Below are 19,497 nucleotides of genomic sequence, written 5' to 3'. Positions count from 1 at the left end.
GCTTCCGATAAACATACCCAGAAACCTAGGTCACCAAGGACCAACATCAGTGAGAGGGTGTCGGCCAGTATACCTACTCAGATAATAGGGTCTACACCAATGACTATTATATATTGAATGTGATCGTAATATACATATAATGGCAAAGTCACCGCTGTCAGGGTTGAAGTCGACCCCGCATGACAAACAGTGGAACTCTGGGGAAAGTCTGGATTATTCGCACTACAATTTTGGAGATACTATCCTGATTGGCATACTGTCAAAGTCGGTGATTCTTTATTATGACTGCTATTGGACTTTTCTATTAATGACTCCATCCAGTGCGGAGATAGCTGGGTCAGACATGCCCCAGTACTATGTAAACAGCGATAGAGTCGGGAATCGACTCCGACTCGACGAACCCGCATTTCCACAGAAGCACAATCACACACACAGCATAACACAAGACGATCGACCAAAGAAACAGAAGCAATAATCAGCTAACCTGTTCAAGCATTTGTGCTGTCCTGCAGCGATCGGCAGGCAACGGCTATTCAACGAGCGTATCGGATTTCCAAGATCGGCAATCGGCATTTGACGGCAATTGACCAAGCTTCATATAATATCGACAACCAACAATCAAGTTGGAGAAACAATTCACGAAATAATACTCGATATTTAATTGAACAAAAGCAACAATGGCACCCAAACTTCGCGTCCTCCACATTGGCGACAACATCAAGTACAACCACGACATATACAAGCGCTTCGCCTCTGAATTCGAGATTATCCAGCCTACCGCCGCTGAGCGCGAGAGAGATGAATTCATTCGTGCACTGAAGGAACGTCGCTGGGGCGACTTCCATGCCATCTTCCGCCCATTCTGGAACACCGGTGGTGAAATGGGACGATGGGATTCCGAGTTGATTCCATTGCTGCCCTCGTCGGTGAAGATCATGGCATCTGCGGGTGCTGGCTACGACTGGGCGGATGTGGATGTTTTCGCAAAGCATGGTAAGCTCAACACGTACCCTGTATTCAATTCCTAAACTAACAGCTCAGGCATTATCTACTGCAACGGTGCTGCCGCATCATCAGAGTCCGTCGCCGACATGTCTCTCTACCTGATCCTTTCTGTCTTCCGAAACTTCGCCTGGTCTCACCAGGCCGCACACTCAATGAACCCTCAGCTCTTCCTCGACGCACACAAGAACTCTCCCCTGACAGCGCTGAACCCCCGGAACCGCACATTGGGCATCATTGGAATGGGTCAGATCGGATTCATGATCGCCAGAAAAGCCTACGCCGCCTTCGGAATGAAGATCCAATACAACGATCTCTTCCGCAAGAGCCCCGAGCAGGAAAAGTCCGTCGAAGCTACCTACTTTGCCAACCTGGACGACCTGCTGGCGAACTCGGACTGCATCATCGTCGCAACCCCATTCGCGGGTGAGACTCTCATCACCACGGAGCGACTGCAGAAGTTCAAGAAGGGATCGAGATTCATCAACATTGCTCGTGGATCGCTGGTCGACGAGGAAGCCCTCATCCAGAGTCTGGACAGTGGACACCTCACCGCAGCCGGACTGGATGTGCATGCAGCAGAGCCGTACGTGCACCCCCGACTGGCGAAGCATCCTCGTGTGATGATGATGTCGCACAATGCCGGTGGAACCGTCGACACACACGTGGGCTTTGAATCGCTGGCAATGGAGAACATCGAGGAGTTTTTGCTGCGAGGAAAGGCCAAGACACCCGTCAACCTGCACATGATCAAGCAGTCGAAGCTGTGATCTGTTCAATTGTAAATTATGAGCTTGATAAAACATGACAATAATGAATCAATCATGATACTGATTATCTACAAAGTAGAGTGTATATTATTAGCCACTAAAGTAATCTCCGTGTTGGTGGAGCTACCCCACTGACAATCTTGAAAATGGTGACAACTCCAGACTCCAACTTACAACAAACAGTCGTTACATAGTCTCCTGGGCATTGCCTCCTTAAATTCAACCCTCTACTATGGATACACACGGCATTTCCTTCACAAGCCTAGGCTTGATAATCCTCGACGAGATCCGCTTCCCAAACCAAGCCCCACTAATCGATATCATCGGTGGCTCTGGAGCATACGGTTGGCACTCACTAGCTTCACGCCCCAGCTTGATATGATATACATAAATCCTAACATGAATGGTATAGCAACACTGGGCGCTCGATTATTCCTCCCCCATCCACATAGCCAGTGCATAGGGTGGATAATCCACGTTGGAAATGATTTCCCAGAATCAGTTAAAAACCGGCTAGAAAGCTGGGGTATATCGCTGGTTGTGGAAAGGGAGGCGGATAAGCCGTCGATGAGAGGGTTGTTGGAGTATAAAGATACGACGTTTGGACGTGCGAATACCTTAGCCCCCCTTCACTGAGAATGATCCTGGGCTGACTAATTAAATTTTAGCGAAAGATTTCAAGTATACAACCCCCTTCCTCTCGGTCCGGGAAAGTAGTTTGGAGGGCACAAGACTCCTACACTCGATGGTGTATCATTATCTCGAGACACCTCATAACATCGCCCAACACGTCTCTACACTTTTTGACTTGAGGAAGAAAAAAGGCATTTCAGAACAACCCCTGATAATCTGGGAACCTGCCCCTCCGTCATGCAGAAAGGAGAACCTAGAAGCGTGTTTGGATGCAGTGTTGTTTGTCGACGTGTTCTCTCCTAATCATATTGAGCTGGCTGCTTTGTTTGGGGAGTCACCGTTAGCTATTGGTGTCGTTGACAAGGGTAAGATCGAAGATATGGCAGCGCGAGTCGTGAATAGTGGTATTGGGGCAGACGGGAAAGGTATCGTTATCGTTCGAGCCGGTGAGCATGGTTGCCTTGTCTGTGGTCGCGACACTTTGCCTATGTGGTTACCTCCATTCTATAAAGCAGTGTTAGGCGAAACTCAACACTTCAAAGTGGTTGATCCGACTGGTGCGGGAAACGCTTTTCTGGGGGGATATGCCGTGGGCTATCTCAAGACGGAGAGTATTGTTGAAGCCGCTTATTATGGTTCTGTTGCGGCGTCGTTTGCGTTGGAGCAAGTTGGTATGCCAGAGAAGAGCGGCAAAGGAGATGGAGAGTTATGGAATGGGGTTAATGTTTCTTCGAGATTGGATGAGTACAAGTCTAAGCTAAGCTATGAAGGACAAAAGGGCGAATCATAATTATGATACTGAATAGGCCATACAGAAGTTATTATACACATATAAACAGTAAGGCTAGTACCAGAGGACTTTATTCCAGTACAAGCTCTCCCCGTTGGCAAGATCATCCTCCTCCAGATACATGGTCGTGTTAAAGACCAGCTGCGTGGCGTTAGACCCATACTTGGGCCAGTAGATCTTGTCATTCGCCCATTTGGTGTTGGGGTTACCGGTAAGAACAAATGAGAGGAGATATTTTTGCATGGTTCTCTGTTACTCCGTTAGAAACTTATACTGAAAATGGGATGGGAGTGGAACGTACAGCAACGGTGGAGTTGACAGAAGTGCTTCCGCCCATACCACCCATGCCACCAGAGCTACTACTACTGCTTGAGCTGAGGCTGTAGGTGCTGTACCCTATTGATATGTCAGTATATAGTCCACCTTTCAGGTAGCAGAAAACATACAATAATAACTCTGGTCAGTCCCATGAGTAGCCTGTCCCAACGCAACCATTGCATTCCAGGTATTATTATCCAGAGCATGGGTCACGGCCAAATCGTGCGCCGTCAGATCAAACGACTGCTTCATGTCAGAGAAGCGGAGGCCAGGGCTCGAGTAGTCGGATTCAGGATAGAGCTCGAGAAGTCTATCCACGACGTCGTCGGTGATGGCGGGGAAGAAGATGCGGAGGTACTTGGAGACGTCGGCGGTGGTGTTGATGCCCGAGTATGCCTGGCCATTGACTTCGTGTTGTTCGTGGCTGATTACTAGGGGGCCGGTGAAGTTGAATCGGCCTTGGTAGAGTTGCGCTTCGTCTGGATTTGTTAGACGGCAACTGGTAATCTGGGAATAGCGTTGTTCAGGGGACTTACAAGTGTCAGCGACAAAGTCACCGTCCACGCGAGGCTGAAGCTGGTAGTTATATGTACTTTGAACATCACTAGCAGCAGTAGACAAGCTACTAAAGTTGACCTGACGCATGCAGTCAAGATGGCCACCATCACAGCCCACAGCCGACGAGACATTCTGCCAATAGTTCTCACCATGGTGATGGCCAGCCCCTGGCACATAACCGGGCGACATGATATAAGCCTGGTTAAACAGCTGCTCAGCATGGCCAGCAAACCGAGTCAGCTGGAAGAGAACCTCCGAGCCACCAGCGGAGAAACCCATTGCGGTGATCTTCTCCGGATCACCACCAAAGGCACTGATGTACTTCTTGGTCCACTGGAAGGCATGCTGAGAGTCCCATAGTGCCAGGTTTGATGTTCCTCCTTCATGTTCGTATGTAGGGCCGGTTGCTAGGCCCGTAAATCCCAGGCGGTAGTTATACGCGACAAAGACGAAGTCCTTGCTTAGATCGAAGAGACCTTCTGGGGTATTCTCCGACTTGCTGCCTCCGGTAAAACCACCTCCATATGTCCAGACAAGAACGGGCAGTTTCTTGCTAGCACTGTTGGCGGGAGCCCAGACGTCTAGATAGAGGCAGTCTTCGTCCGAGGAACAGTCGACCGAGCCATCAGCCAGCGATCCATTGTTGATGGCCGTCTCGACGGAGGGCCATTCGGGTTTGGCAAAACGGAGGTCGCCAGTAGGGACGGCGGCAAATCGAATGTTCTGGTACTTATAGTATCCGAGCGATGCGTTTCCTGCAGCTGGAACGACGGTGCAGTAGTCAAGTTTGACCGATGCAGTAGACGCAGACGCGGAGGCCGAGGGAGACGAAGGCAAAGCCCTGACACTTCCCAGCGAAGCCGCCAGAGACAGCAACGACGTAACCCTCATTTTCAAAACAGTCAGTTCAAAAATAGGAGATTCCAACACCCATCAGAGTAATAATTGACCCATCCCGTCAAAGCAGACCATTTGTATAGAAAACCCGGCTAAGACATTGCCCGCCGCAGTGGGACCGTGACGATCGCAGGTGCAGAAACCCACGCACCACAAGCCAAACTAAGCTTAAATCCGAGTCTTAATTGAGTCTATCTCGGCGATGGCCAGTATCGCCAATTTCAACCATGACGCGGCAGGCTGGACAGACTGCTTGGCAGTTGGGGATTGATTGAAGGCCAAGACGAGTCTTCGTGTCGTCCGAGATGGGCTGACGATGAGGGTATCGCAATTCAATACTCATCAAGTAATAGAATTACAATGTTGAAGCAGATTTGAATGCACGACTGAGTACGCCCACGCAACCCGAATGTCTGGAATTGATTCCCAGCCCTATACTGTGGATGTGGAGTCTTTCATGTCGTGCATTTAAATTTATCTGATCCTGCATAATCCACAAGGTGCAGTGGTACACAGGACCACAAGAAATGGCCATATTATCCACCAGCAGACTCTATTTATTATCTCCGAATTGACGTTCAAGAAGTGGTGTGCCACCGTTTCATTTCTCGCGGCACTCGGGGTATCGCGTAGGCTGGTGTCGTGTGTCGTCTTGCTCGTAATCAACCCCCCACGCGTATCCGGCCATGGTTAGCGGTGTAAAAAAGAATTTATAGAAGAGAGACCAGAGTAGTTTGTATATGGCGTCAGCTGTCGTTTTAGTAAAGGACGTACTGGTGTTTTGACAGCAGATAGTCGCGCATCTTCTGTCTGGCTGGTGTTGAACTCGATGTCGCCTACAGTATTCGTCCACAGCAGACAGAGTAGGATACCATGGATCAAGTAAAATATGCAGAAGAAATATAACCCTCAACTATATCACATAACTAGAAATGTACATAGATACATAAAGAATACCCCAGCATAAAAAAAGCTTGGATATACACATGATAGAAGCTAAATAAGATAAAAAAATAAAAAATAAAAAAATAAAAAGTAAAGATAACGTTAACGCCTTACCACGAAAATGATTCCTCGTAAAGATCAATAGTCTTCTCTCCCTGACTATCCCGAACAGCCTTTCTCACATCATCACCTAGTCCTCCCGGCCCACAGACACTTACTGCCATGGCGCCTACTTGTTGTGTCTTTTCGTTTTCCAGGATCTGTCGCAGGCACGGTTTGCCCCAGTTGATGCTGACAGGGACGCTGGGCGGGGCGGTATGGGCCCAGGGGCTTTCGGCGGTGATGTACTCGTCGTTACTGTACTCGGTGTTGGTGAGGTAGATCTGAATGGATAGCGAAAAGTCTGGGAATTGGAAATAGGAGTGTTGTTTGTGTTCATTGGGGACATTTAATGCCGGGTGGCTCAGGATGGACGCCATCCAGGATTGAATCCATGTGAGATGATCTGTACAGGTTAGTTGACGTATGTTATATAAATGATAGAATAAACTCACCAATGCTACGAACAACCCAAATCAGGCTGACTTTCCGAGTTGCAATCGACCGGGCACTAAATCCACTGACAAACTGATGCAAATACGACATCGGATGTGTGATGCCAATTCCCCCAGCAACCAACAGAACAGTCCCATAAGAATCAAACGAATGAATACCGCCTGGATTATATTAGTAAAGTAATCCAAACAAGATAAGGTACACACCAAATGGTCCCTCAGCTAATGCAGTTACGCTGAGCTTTCCATCTTCGGATTTCTGGACTTTGTTAAGTAGCTTATTCGTAAATCCGTCTCGTCCTTTGATAAGAAACGACATCGTTATTCGCTGTTGCCCTTCAAGGAGGGTATTAAACGACTCATTCGAGTTGCGTTTCTCGTCCACATCCGCTGTTTGTGACGATGTCCATGCCACCGAGAATGGATGTGAGGTCCACAGTCCCAGAGAAGGCATGTATAGATAAAGGTACTGCCCGGGCTTGAACTTCCAGGACCGTGCAACCGCAACATCGACGCGAGCAACGGTTCCGGGAAGTAGTTCGACGGTGGCTGTCGTGCGTTTCTTGCCACAATTTCGCCAGATGAGACTTCCAAATCGTGCAACTCTCTACCGCTCGTTAGCAGCCGACTATCCACCTTGATACATAAGACACGCACATCAAGACCCCATAAAACCAACGTCACGAGAAGCACGCGTTGCTGCGTGAGACCCTTGAGATGATACCACAGTGCGACGAAAGACATAACCGCCAGAAGAATATGGAGATGGAGAAAGGCTTCGTAGAATGCGTGTCGGATTGGTGACATGGCTTGGAAGAATATGAGCAAGAATCCGATGAGCGCCTATCATTGTTAGGACTGGCGCGAATTAAGATCAGAAAACAATTACTCACCACCAAACCATACTGATAAAATGGCATATGCCAGATAACCTTTGTTATTTCATCATAACCCGCTAACCATGGTTAATGAACATTCCAGTCGGTAAGCAGACATGACTCACCATGGTGAACTTTGCCTACCAGCACAAAACTCATATGAAGGACGCCTCCCACTGCGATCAATCTCCCAACCCAACGGTGAAACAGATTAAACGTATCAAATGGGATTCCGAGCAATGGAATGAGAGGGTTATTTCGACCTCCTGTTAGCACCAGCCCTGGTGAGTTCATCACAGCCAAGTGGCCTGCTGCATACTTGAGCTGATACATCTTCTCTCCGAATTCCGCCCACCAGTCGACCAGCACAAAGAAAAATATAACGTTCAGCGCAATGTACCCGAGTAACAACGCAGTCTCTAGCCGTAGAGGAATCGTTCCCATGTGAAGCTTTCCCATGAGTTGAAACTCACGACTATGGCGGACGGAACCCAGCGGCGCATACAAAACATGTTTCTTCAGCTTGGCGTTGAAAGAGCTGGTCTTTGCGAATTTTCTCTGGTCGTCTTTCTGTAGGATTTGTCGAAGCCGTTGCCGATGTCGAAGTCGGATGTAGCTGCGGCATAGAAACATCACGAGAATCGCCCCTCCCAGAACAAGCAGAGGCGCTGCCAGTGCTGGGTTCATCGGGGGATACCCGGATCCCTCATACGCTTGTTCCACCCCCATCGCATTAGTTCTAGCACTCAATAGTTCAGCCTTTCAAAGTATATATCGAGAGGATCGCTCAGCAGCTCAGCAGCTGCACGTCCAGATAAGTGGCCAAGTAGATCATCCGAGCAATTCCAGCGAAAGGGAAAAGAGAGGAAGCTTCAAAATATTGAAACCAAGAGTGCGGGGAAAGCATTAAAAATAACCAAAGTTCTAAGGCAGCATAGGCCTCTATTCTATCCTCTGACGATGCCGTCACCATCCTGTTTCCAGCTCACGAGCTGCAACATTTCCGAAAAAGGGAAACACCCCAACACCAGTGTCTCCATGATAATAGGAAACAGGATGGAAACCACCAAAAAAATGTGGGGAATGAAGCTTAATCAGGTGAGGTTTCTGTACGGAATGTCGGCAGGCGTAGATCATAACACCAACCAACCCTTTCACAGACGCTGTCTTTGTCATCAGCCCTTTCACTATCAACAGCAAATCGAGTGTCTCACAGTCATGAGTAATTGATCGAGAAATTTGTAAACCATGGTGCCTTGGTGTCGGGCTCTTCCCGTGCTACATTTCCGGGCCACGATGGAACAGAAATTCCGAAAACGGAAACAAGATCGATAAGAGAGAAAAAATCCCAGCCAACATTCCTCGAACCGCTTGTAGCCTTGTCAAGGTATCCCTTGCTTAAACAGTTGGAATCATCATGATCGCGTGTCTTTCGCCTGTGCAGTTCACCCTCGACAGCCTGTCTTATAATTAGAATATTCTAGGGTAAACATGTCACAAGACGTCAAACTCGTGAGTCTGCCTGGATTCATCAGTAGCGGCATAATTTTAGCCCACTGACAGCTGTGGGGGGTACGCTACAGGCAGCAGCGTACATGTTCAGATCAAGTTGAAAGTGCCACCTATGTCAGTCACCGGTCAGCAACAGTAAACCTGGCAGTCATGGGGAGAATAGGCATGGGCTATGTACATGGCCATCTTTCGTCATAGGTGGGTATCGTTTGCCGGTCTTCCATTACAAGACTGCGCAATCAAGCCTATTGAATCTCCGCGGCCCTGAAGCAGATGAGTCAAACTCTGGTCGAAGAGATTAAGTAAAAGTGGTATGCTGAATAGAGTTGAAAAATAGTCGCAACGTTGTAGATCTTTGGATCGGATGAAAGGCACAGACGCTGCTCTGTCAAGAAGTGAGACACGATGAGGCCAAGACGATAGAACACCGGCTGTTCCTCAGACGTCAAACTTTGACGAAAAGTCTATTTGGTGATGGCAAAGTCTTCCCAATACTACCGTAGTCACAATCCGGTGAAACGACAAATACTTATCGTCGGATGGTGTGTAAAGCTAAAGAATCAATAACACTCGACGCCAGGCAGCTTTGATCAACCGATTGATAGACTATTGCTAGAGAGGCCTGATCAGTAAGTAAACAGTGTGCGTGGCTTCGAACATAAACAAAAGGCTGATTCCGAAAAGCGGCCGCTGTGTCCGGAAACGGAACAGTCGACCACGCCCTGGAGGTACAAACTTAGACTGCCCGGCGTGGTTCCGGGTGTGAAACAATGACGTGTACTATCCAAAAAGACCGATTAAGAGCGACCAGTACCTAAAAGGGAGGTGCCTCTCAACAAGGACCGAGTACATTGTCTCAGACCCGCGTGCAACATCCACGCAATGAAACATGGAAAGAAGCGGGAGAGTCAGGTCGTATCCATGGACGATAGCTGCCAAAAGTGCGGGTCACTGGGCGATCTAGAACCTGAGGGTTAGCTGCAAGCGGTAATTCACCACTGAGAAAACAATCCGTCGATAGAATTGATGGTAAATGCGCGGAAGCGCGGAAGCGCGGAAGTACAGGACCGATTGGCAGGATGAATGGATAGATGAGAGGCATGAGAGGCTTTCTCTGTCCACAGAGCATATCAGAAATCTGTCGTTCCATAGATCGCATCCGATGTCGAAGAAAGAGGAATTGTCTCACACGTGGAAGGGTCCATTCGTGTTGAAAGGATTTGATTAGCTCTTGCGAGCGACATAACATGTCTATGACATAAAATTATGAGGGGAAATGTGTCAAAATGAGCTCTATTCAACACGTTCCTGGCAGACAGGGAAAATATAAAGAGCAGTAAAGAGCAACCATGAACGCCTCAAAGCATACCGAACAACCATTCCTCCAAAGTAGTACAGACTCGTAAGGGCTATGTGCATCACTTATAAAGACAAAAGATTAAGATGTAGAAGCTTCCAGTCACTAACCGGAAGCTGATAACTTTTGCGAAGACCAATTGGGAATATCTGTGCGTTCTCCAACCCGACGACCGTTGTTACTGCCTAATACGGCCGGGGTGACGGGGGAGGCAGGCTCATTCTTGGATGGCTGCTTCCCTTGGCAATTCTCAGGTCGAGATGACTGTCTGGACGACTTCCTCTTCTTTTTGTCCTTCTTCCTTTTGGTTTTCAGTTTGTCCTCGTGGACATGGGAATAGTCGGCCACATTAATACCAGCGCTGTTGCACAGGAAAGTGCATTCTTTCTCAATCAATGCCACCAAATCAGGAGTAAACCCGTAGAAAGCAGGGTTGTAGGCATTCCGTGCCCAGTACATCAATTCGGAAGCCACGCGGCCCAGGTTGGGGATTGACTGAGGTGAGAATTCACGTTCGCGCATTGGGTGTGGATCCTCATCCGCCTCATCATCAGCAGATGATGAAGCAGAAGAGTTAGGTGTCTTGGATAAGGGTGTCGAAGAAGACGAATCCGACGAAGACAAATAATCCGTGTCGGAAGCAAGAACGTGAAGCAAGTGATAAACAGCAGCGAATCCAAGAAGCGTCAGCTCTACTGGATCGAGAGGAAGTTGATTAAACCACTTGACAGCCCTCTGCATATTGAAAGATGGGGGCAGTGATGTGTCGCCATTGGTTTCGGCTGTAAAAATAGCGGCAATCATAGCACAGCGAACTGCAATCGATATTTCTTCACGGGTGGAAACAGGGAGCGAAGAATCCAAGAAGTTCGAGGCACGACTTCGTTTCCCCTTGCGCTTCTCACTTGGCAGCGCTGCTAAAACCATTCCAATGTTCTCGACACGGTCTTGCTCGAAAAAGATTGCCTTCATGACCAGAGCACGGGTGTGAGCCGCAGAGGGTTGTGGAGCAACGTCAAGTGCAAGCCTGATTTGAGCCTTGAAAATGTCTCGGCTCTTCTTTGCCTCGGGGGAGCCTGAGCTTGCTTCAAAGTATTTCAAGAGCGCACGCTGCAATATATGACTAGACCACCAGGCAGCAAGGGCATCCAACGAAGATTGAATTGCCGGGTCCTCTTCCACAACATCCAGCAGGGCTTCGTCATCATCAGCCCCCTCTTGTGTAGGTCGGTTCCAGGTGAGATTTGCTGCTCGCTGAACGATGGCATCAAGCATCACATCGTCAAGGTCAATCTTTAGCAAAGCAGCTAAATGACTTGGCAGAGCGTCGGGGTGTTCTTTAGGCAAAGATCGGTGCTTTTTCCTAGCAAGCTCCCATTGATATCCGGCCAAGGCACGGGCAATATCATTGGAAATGTTGAAACTCCATGATCCCGGGTTGCCCACTCTCCAAAGAAGAAGGCGAACGTGAAGGGCTTTCAACATCATTCTCATTGGGCTGCGTGGTAGGGTACCCGCGGCGAAAATGGTAAGAACCAACCGGCTTTTGCTAATCTCCGCATCACCGCCAGCGAGTTGTGCATCGATTGCAATGTCCCACGTCTTCACTCGACCCTTTTCATCATCCTCGGTGACTCCAGTGGCCCAGGAGTAGAATCTCCATCCCACGAGACACCTAAGGACGTACTCGATGCATCGCGAGGTGACTACATACCACTCGTGAAAGAATGTGTGGCGTGGTACTCCAACGCTTTGAATGCTAGTGAGCCAGGCCTGTCGTCGGAAGTTTGTTGCGGACAAGACCGTAGTGTCTGATACGGGTGCTGATTTGGTGAAGGTGCGACCTGGATGCGAATTGAAGAGATATACAAACACGATAAACGCACTTCCGACGACCAGGGTGGCGAGGACAAGGAAATGGGAAATGGCTCTTGCATGCCACGAGAGCCAAAAGCTTCGAAGGACTGCATGCCAGTAGCCGACCGATGGGAGTTCGATATTGTTGATTAGGTTGAGCGGGACGGCGAAAAGCCCCTTCTGTGTGGATTCGGTATCCTTTTCTGTGCCCATTCCCTCGAGGACCATGAGACCAGCAAGGGCCCCAACCATGTATTTGTTCGGGAAATTGAACCGTCGACGGCCACCGCTTTCTTGTGAAGTTTCTCTAGGACTTTCGTACTGGATGTATGACTGGGAGTAAGCATTGTTTTGCTTAGAGGCCTCCCGCATGCGTTTGAAAGAGTCAGGAACCTTGATAAGGCCTTCAGGTGGGTGGCTGGAAGATGGGGAATGGTCACTTGGGATGTCTTCGGCGTGTGAAAATACGCTGGGAGAAGAACTAGCCCCTGACTCGGTGTAGTTGCTCGGGGATGACACTGAGGCGGCGGATGTTACTGTCTGTTCAGCGGCCTTGTCCACTTGTCGTAGTCGGTTCTTCAGTGCTGTGTTTTCATCTTCGAGCCTATTGTTTCTAATCTCCAGGTGTCGAATGTACTCTGTCGCCTTGGCGAGAATGGATGCTTTGTTCATCTTGCTGGCCTGAGTGGCTCCATCATCATCGTCATCCTGCGTGTTTCCATTTGCATCCTTCGATCCGCCTCGCAGACTGGGCACGCTTTCTCTCAATTCGGCAATCTTCTCGTTCAGGTTGGCACGATATCGTTTTTCGATGACATTGTGGGCTCGTTTCTTTGACGGCATCTTTTTACCATTCTGCACCAAACCACTTACGGTGGAGCCATCTTCGTCGCTACTCGATTTGCGCTTCCGAGTGGTACCGGCAGAGATGGGAGAGCTGGAGCTTGGCTGTCTCGTCGTTCTTCCATCGTTAGACGTTGTCTGAGAGAGCATACTGCCGTCTCCGAGCAGGGGTTCAAACGGGAGACTGGTGAAGCCAAACGAGATATCCGGCGAGAAGGTTGACTGCAGCGCACTACCGGGCTGTCCTAGAGAGGTGTGGGGTGACATAAGGGGGAGATCGAAGGGAGATTTTGAGTTGTCTTTGGGGGGTTCGGGAAACGCCTGGTCATCCCATCGCATCCATTGTGTCCAATCCTGACTCTGTTCGTCTGTGGTTGATTGTGGGAAATTCATGCCATCTGTATTTGACCCTCTCCTCTCCGACGACTGAGTGGGGGAAAACAGCTGAAAGTCACTATCCATGGCGGGGACGGGCATTTTGACCAGCAGCCAGAGGCTGAATCATGGGGAGTGAAGAATATACGGCGATAGATTCAGAACAATTGAGTCGATAATTATCGAGTCGATGAACGATAAAGAGGCACAGTCTCTGCCTGAACAGCGTACCTGACGTGTGCGGAAAAAGTCCAGGACCGGCTAGCTGCGGGCTTAAGTTTCAGTGCCGATGATCGTCGAGAGGCAGGAGGCTAGGAAGGAACTGTGGAGTATAGCTGATCAGTCAAGAATAGACTGTATCAATATTCAATCGTTCAAAGGTAGTGTCGAAGAGTGAAGATGGAAAGGAAAAAGAAAAGTCAACGTTGAAACTGGTCGGACTGCATATGGTGACACAATGGGGCGGACCCCATCGGTGGTGCTACTGGAAGATCTTATCGACGTTGGGGCGAGGTACGCGGACAGCAGCTCCGTGGTTTGCTCGGTGTTGCCACTGAACCCACTTCTCCTGAGTGTTTATTAGAGAGTAACCAGTACTTGGTCAAGACGAATAGCAGTGAAGACACGATAGTCGATACCATCGAATATCTGAAGAGAGAAGTTCAAGCCAGTCTGACTGTATTGACTGCTGCCTTTGCTCGGCCGGCATTCGGCGGTGGGCGTCGTATGATCGCGGGATGAGGCGATTCCGGCAATCCGACGCGGTGGTATGCGTATTACGGTTAATACGCGGAATTAGGTACATTTGTATTGGTAGGCTAGTATGGTACGGTAACTGTATTTTTAGAGTCCAGCCAGTCCACCTGGCCAATCACACACCGAACCACTCCCATGAAGAGGGGCGCCTCCACCTGATGTCATCTTATCAATCAGTTCTTCTTTTTTCCACACAAACTAATCTTCAAAATCAAACTCAATTAATCATAAATATCATAAGGTACATGGTATCTTAAAATCACAGAACAATTCACAAATAAACAGAACACTACCAATAACAAATAGCATCCAAATTAATTATCAGCATAATAAAACTCCCCAACCCAAGCCTTCATCTGCACCGTAATCGTATCAATCACCGCCTTCGCACCCTTATTAACCTCCGCATTGGCAAGCGTCATATCAGACCCATGGTGGCCCCCAGGGACAACAAGAACCGGCGCCTGGGCGGTCGATCGCAGCGGGCCCCCCGGTCTCGAAACAGCAGATACACCAGCCTCCCTCCAGGGATCGAATTGGCCATTCACCCAGATCAGACGCGTGGTGTTGGTGTCATCCCAGCCTGATGTCCAGGTGTTCATGGGGGAGGTGGATCTGTTTTGTGCGCTGTTGAAGGTGAACCCGTTTACGGGAGGGAAGTAGAGGCTGCATTGGCGTTGGTAGTAGTCTGATGTGATGGTTTGGGAGACGAGGGAGATTTTTTCGTTTCCACTAGACATCACGTTAGTTTTGTATAAAAAGAAGTAAGTGGGCGAGGACATACGTCTGCCAGTAAAAGAGGTTATCGTTGCAGAGCATCCACTGCCACAGACGCTCTTCTCTGGTCTCGCCCGAGTCTTCGTACATGGGGTTCGTGAGGTCGTGGGTGTCGAGGCAGTAAACGGAGATGGGTTCGTCTTCGTCCTGGCATGCTGTAGGAAGGATTTCGTTCTTGTAGTAAGTTGCGTAGCCCTGTAGTGCTTTTTCCAGACCGACGCCTTCTGCACCGGGGAGGGTTGTTGTTTTGTTATTTACGTTCTGGTTATCCATGTTAGTTGATGTAAATATAGAGAGGAGAGGGATAGGTACCTCGATAGCATCACAGAATTCGTTAATGGCAGAATACTCATGTTTTCCGGTGGAAAGGTCCTCTGTTTGCCAGACTCCTAGGATACTGCTGATTGCACTGTACCCAGTTAGATATATCCATACATCAATAGAAAGAGAGAACATACGAAGCAAAATCATTAAAATACTTCAACTCGCCCAGACCAAACAAGTCCTTGATTTCCTGCACGGAGGCGTCATCACCAGACTCGTAGACGGCGTCGATAAAGTTGATCACACGGCCGATGTCGGTGCTGCAGTTCTTGGGCAGTCCTTCTTTGATGGGGAGGAAGTATTGTGACTGTTCTGTTAGATGGGTCTTAGCAGTAGAGGGATGGGGACATACGTAGTCGTAGATTGCTTCAACAGGGGCACTGGAGGCGTGGTAAGCCCAGAAAGTCCCAGGGGCCGTCTTTTCAATCCAGGCGCTCAAGGCACCAGAGTAACTTGCTCCAGTGATGATCCAGGGCTGTCTTTGTTAGTTTCAGATCTAGTAAGTATTCTGTCAGAAGAACATACCGATTTATCCGCATTGCTCTTATGATCCTCATCAAACTCCAAATCAACCGTTTTGGCAAAATGCACAAAATCGGCAATGGTTTGTTTCACGGTGAGATACTGCAGAGTCTCCGCGTTCATGTGCTTGTATGGTGCCGAGTCGCCCCAGTATCGGTCTATCGATACATTAGTTGAGGTCATTACCATAGATAGGTTACGATAAGACATACGCTCAATCAAAATAGCAGCGCCACCCAGCTCCTGCGCCAAATAACCCGGCAAGGAATCATTTTTCAATGTCCCAACTGAGGAAGATGCATTCTGTTCACCGGGGGTATACAAGATAACCGGCGACCCTGGCCCCTGGAACCACTTTGCATTCCACCAGTAGTGCTGTTCAAAGGTCCCCTTTTCAGGATGTTCGTGGTCGAGATATTGTGTAAAGGTGCCGTTTTTAATATCGGATAGTGAACTTGTAGATCGAGGAACAGGGAGAGGGGCGTTGACGTTGACCGCGACGGTCGCGGCCACGAGTGCAGATAAGACAGAAAGGAACTTCATATTGAAGAAAAATTATTAATATGATTATTCTGTCTCATCTATCGAATTCAATAGCGGAATTCAACATACCTATATACCTTGCCCTGACTGCGCCCTCATGTCCAACCTGTCAGCAGTAGGGCAAGGCTGTATTGTATGGGGGGTGGGACTGAGTTTAATTGCACTGCTGCCCTGCATCCTGAGAGTAAACTAGTCCATTAAATCCCGACGCACAGATCAGAAGCCGGTAAATGCGCGTCAATTGTGGAGAGGAAAAGATATTGTTGGAAACATTTTGACGGCCAACACTGCCACGAAGGATTCGGGTTGCACAGCCTTATACTAACAAGCCAACACCCAACAGAGCCTGAACCTCGCTAGCAGACCCTGATTTCTCTTTCGGTTTTTTTTGATTACTGTGGGGATTCTCACCTTAGGTATAATTGGTTTATCAGCGGGATTTGATTTCTGGTTATGCAGGATTTGGTTTGTTGGCAGTAGGGCTTACTCTTGCTGCATTGGTTCGTTTAGTATGGCTGTGAGGAATGTCATTTCTGTTTCATCTAGGCAGTTGCTTTTCTTCCGTTTGAGATTTGAAGTTGACACATGAGTAATTATTATCGTCTATCATTTATTTCTCGTGATCTCCAAGCAATGCTGGAGAGTACCGTCAAATATATATACATCGTGTCACTTGACAGTGTCCAACCCACCAGTACGGCCAGGTGCTACTGTACACAGTGCTACAAGGTAGCATCTATCTTATTAGTAGTCTAAAATAAAATATAATTACACGAAAACCAGACTCTTCTTTCCCCTGAGTCGCTCCCACCAAGCCAACATCCATCTATGACAACCCCTCACCACCCAAGTAGACAACCGCCGTCCATAGATATACTGGCAGACAACCGAGACCATCGTTGTAGCAAACGCCACCTCCTGATCAAGCTCGCTTAACTATCCGACGATAAAGGGACTGCAAATCCAAAATGTAGCTTGCATCGCGGGCTGCCAGTTTCAGTTCCCGACCGTGTTCGAGGAACGTAGAGAAAGAGAGATAGAGATAGGATGTTTGCAGGAGGATGAGCATATGCTGATAGTGTTTGTTGTTTAACTGATGTTTTCAAGGTGGATGGTCAGAGCTGATAGCGCCCATGCAATGAAGAGTGTCATTCCATTATAGCCATACTTTGTGAAAGGCTGGTGCTGGGGGCGCTTTGCCAGTATATCTAGACATGAGATACCAGACCAACTTCACTATAACAAAACATACAAACAACACAGCCAGAAATAGAATCTTCCCCATCTCAGCCGGAACACTACCAACATATGAATACAGTTCAGCTTCGATTTTTTTTCCGTGAGATGGAATGGGCTCTACAGATGCCTCGAACAGTCCCAGCAAGGTTGAGGATGCACAGGCATTGGTAGCATGCACGACCTTCTTTGCTTCTATTTCGCCCCTGGAGCTTCCAACAGTCCACGGATAATCATGGTGTTTAGATGGACACACCGACGAGACAGCTGTATGGACCTGCAGGTTTAACCCCTGCAGGTTTACCCTGGCGAGCAGCTGGTGCACGAGCTTGGATGACCAGAGGTGAGCTGCAGTGTAGGACTGCAGCATTTTGCATTCTTCACCCGATATCTTTGCATGATAGATTTTAGTAGTTCGATAATTTCATGCAGCTTCTATGTTGAGAAGCTTCGCGAACAAGGTATATTGGAGTATGTGTTAGGTTTCACATGCCCACCATTGCGGCCGGTTGCACCAGAGCAAATCTTTCTTGCCTCAGGAAGCACGACAGAAGGGGAATTAGGATTGTCTTTCAGAAGGTAACACAATATAGTGACACCTGTCAGATTTTATCCAAATTTACCATGTCGGCCACAGAGGGGAGTGCAGAAGTACTTTGATGCATTAAGCCTCCTTGAGTCTGCATTCTAGAATGACTGTACAGGGTATGAGACCGAGAAACGAGATGATGCAGAACTACACAGTATGTGCGAGCAGAACTAGTGAAATAGGCGACTTTTGCACGAAGAGATGGATAGTATCTCACTGCAGCATAATGCCATCCCTAACTTATCTAAAGCTTCCAGGTACTCAATTTGTTCCTGTGGACCAGATTTCCGGATTAGGAAGTTCTGCAGAGCAGAAAATCGCAGTTCTATTGGGATACTCGTACTATCATGACTTTGGTACGAAGGCGATGTAAATTGCCGTACCTTTCCCGCGAAGATTCGAAATCAGGATGGGATGTGTTGCAGCCAAAGCCGCGAGTCCATGGTGCAAAATTGCACCAATTTGAGCCTGATTGGGAGAATATATTAGATTAAAGCATGTAACGGTCCAAGCGAGCTCTACTTACAATCTTTTCAACTAGCTTTGCTCCAAAATCTCGTCGATCACGGCATTGCAAGTCATGATTCGGGCGGTGTTTCTCATCCATCCAGTCAAGAGGGTTGGGATACGGGTCCACCACAGCCTTGAGCACCAAAGTGCCCATCAAATGACTTCCACCACTTGCGCACCAGCCTGAGCACGAGCTATCCACGTCACCAGGCACGTGAACTTCTATTATCTATTAATTATACTTGAATGCTTCTTAACCTCTGCCTTTATTACCCGCCTTTTAATGATTTTTTTTACACCCAGGATAAGGCTTTGTCGGGTCCAATTCTGGAAACACCATGCGTACTGTCCCATCATTTCGATGATTTCTGATAAGCAGCGATAAAATCCAATGGAGAATTAGTGAAATATCCACAACCCGACAATCACAGGATACATATCAAGATTGATTTTAGAGTAACCAAGACTCATACTTCAAGCCGGTCATAAATTTTGTAAACGAGGATAATATAAAGCAAAAAAAAAAAAAAAAAACCCGCCACCGAATCCTGGAGTATTAAAGAAACTGATGTAGTTGCTACGAGGCTCTAGCGCTGAGAAATTGGTGTAGGATTAACACAAGTAGAGATTGTATGGGTACAAAGTACGATGCATGCAATGCCACCTGTTCAGGCAGGCTGGAGGACGTTAGCTTCACAGAATATCTCGCTCATTCCGATCTGCAATGGGACGAACAGGGAGAGTTCGCTTGATTATTAGAATGTACGTAGTAATTCCATACTATCCCATGAGGCTGACGTACAAGGTGTATGGCTGCCTTACGACTAACAATTTATCCTTGTCGAACTGTTTATCTATTTTATTTTATTTTATTTTTTTAAGAAAGAATCCAGGGTACTTTAGAAGTATTCACAGCCTCTCATCCAGCTGTCGTAATTGTCTTCAAAACAC

At 48.1% G+C, this 19,497-nt stretch overlaps 8 protein-coding genes across 8 annotated transcripts; 2 read left to right on the top strand and 6 right to left on the bottom strand.

Moving 5' to 3' along the window:
- Positions 1-650: 650 nt before the first annotated feature.
- On the top strand, positions 651-1,829 carry ASPWEDRAFT_69543 (D-mandelate dehydrogenase-like dehydrogenase). The gene is made up of 2 exons (XM_040839053.1): positions 651-993; positions 1,042-1,829. Exons 1-2 carry the CDS (start codon positions 678-680, stop codon positions 1,770-1,772), a joined length of 1,047 nt encoding a protein of 348 aa, XP_040687425.1. The 5' UTR covers positions 651-677; the 3' UTR covers positions 1,773-1,829.
- Positions 1,830-1,969: 140 nt separating this feature from the next.
- On the top strand, positions 1,970-3,214 carry ASPWEDRAFT_157025 (pfkB family carbohydrate kinase superfamily). Its single transcript, XM_040829721.1, has 3 exons — positions 1,970-2,116; positions 2,185-2,379; positions 2,441-3,214. The coding sequence occupies exons 1-3, from the start codon at positions 2,005-2,007 to the stop codon at positions 3,193-3,195; spliced, it is 1,062 nt and encodes a 353-aa protein (XP_040687424.1). The 5' UTR covers positions 1,970-2,004; the 3' UTR covers positions 3,196-3,214.
- Positions 3,215-3,249: 35 nt separating this feature from the next.
- On the bottom strand, positions 3,250-4,962 carry ASPWEDRAFT_157022 (uncharacterized protein; the record flags this gene model as incomplete). Its single annotated transcript, XM_040829720.1, has 4 exons — positions 3,250-3,444; positions 3,497-3,591; positions 3,642-3,992; positions 4,050-4,962. The coding sequence occupies 4 exons, from the start codon at positions 4,960-4,962 to the stop codon at positions 3,250-3,252; spliced, it is 1,554 nt and encodes a 517-aa protein (XP_040687423.1).
- Positions 4,963-6,023: 1,061 nt separating this feature from the next.
- Positions 6,024-8,074, bottom strand: ASPWEDRAFT_173181 (ferric reductase family protein; the record flags this gene model as incomplete). The annotated part of the gene is made up of 6 exons (XM_040831033.1): positions 6,024-6,418; positions 6,468-6,629; positions 6,675-7,074; positions 7,125-7,310; positions 7,361-7,422; positions 7,471-8,074. The coding sequence occupies 6 exons, from the start codon at positions 8,072-8,074 to the stop codon at positions 6,024-6,026; spliced, it is 1,809 nt and encodes a 602-aa protein (XP_040687422.1).
- A 2,080-nt stretch (positions 8,075-10,154) lies between these two features.
- Positions 10,155-13,391, bottom strand: ASPWEDRAFT_52154 (basic helix-loop-helix domain-containing protein; the record flags this gene model as incomplete). The annotated part of the gene is made up of 2 exons (XM_040837713.1): positions 10,155-10,266; positions 10,480-13,391. The coding sequence occupies 2 exons, from the start codon at positions 13,389-13,391 to the stop codon at positions 10,155-10,157; spliced, it is 3,024 nt and encodes a 1,007-aa protein (XP_040687421.1).
- An 822-nt stretch (positions 13,392-14,213) lies between these two features.
- Positions 14,214-16,517, bottom strand: ASPWEDRAFT_135265 (putative serine peptidase). Its single transcript, XM_040829336.1, has 7 exons — positions 15,881-16,517; positions 15,672-15,826; positions 15,499-15,621; positions 15,281-15,453; positions 15,135-15,231; positions 14,830-15,083; positions 14,214-14,777 (listed from the first exon to the last, which is right to left on the bottom strand). Exons 1-7 carry the CDS (start codon positions 16,209-16,211, stop codon positions 14,360-14,362), a joined length of 1,551 nt encoding a protein of 516 aa, XP_040687420.1. The 5' UTR covers positions 16,212-16,517; the 3' UTR covers positions 14,214-14,359.
- An 842-nt stretch (positions 16,518-17,359) lies between these two features.
- ASPWEDRAFT_69538 (uncharacterized protein) lies at positions 17,360-17,817 on the bottom strand (the record flags this gene model as incomplete). The annotated part of the gene is made up of 2 exons (XM_040839052.1): positions 17,360-17,419; positions 17,464-17,817. The coding sequence occupies 2 exons, from the start codon at positions 17,815-17,817 to the stop codon at positions 17,360-17,362; spliced, it is 414 nt and encodes a 137-aa protein (XP_040687419.1).
- A 260-nt stretch (positions 17,818-18,077) lies between these two features.
- Positions 18,078-18,667, bottom strand: ASPWEDRAFT_41607 (uncharacterized protein; the record flags this gene model as incomplete). Its single annotated transcript, XM_040835605.1, has 2 exons — positions 18,563-18,667; positions 18,078-18,504 (listed from the first exon to the last, which is right to left on the bottom strand). Coding segments are annotated over exons 1-2 (195 nt in total), but the record flags the coding sequence as incomplete, so codon positions are not given.
- Positions 18,668-19,497: the final 830 nt, after the last annotated feature.

This window comes from Aspergillus wentii, assembly GCF_001890725.1.
Source record: "Aspergillus wentii DTO 134E9 unplaced genomic scaffold ASPWEscaffold_5, whole genome shotgun sequence".
In the NCBI taxonomy this organism is placed as follows: Eukaryota; Fungi; Ascomycota; class Eurotiomycetes; order Eurotiales; family Aspergillaceae; genus Aspergillus; species Aspergillus wentii.
This window is presented reverse-complemented; position numbering and strand designations above follow the sequence as displayed.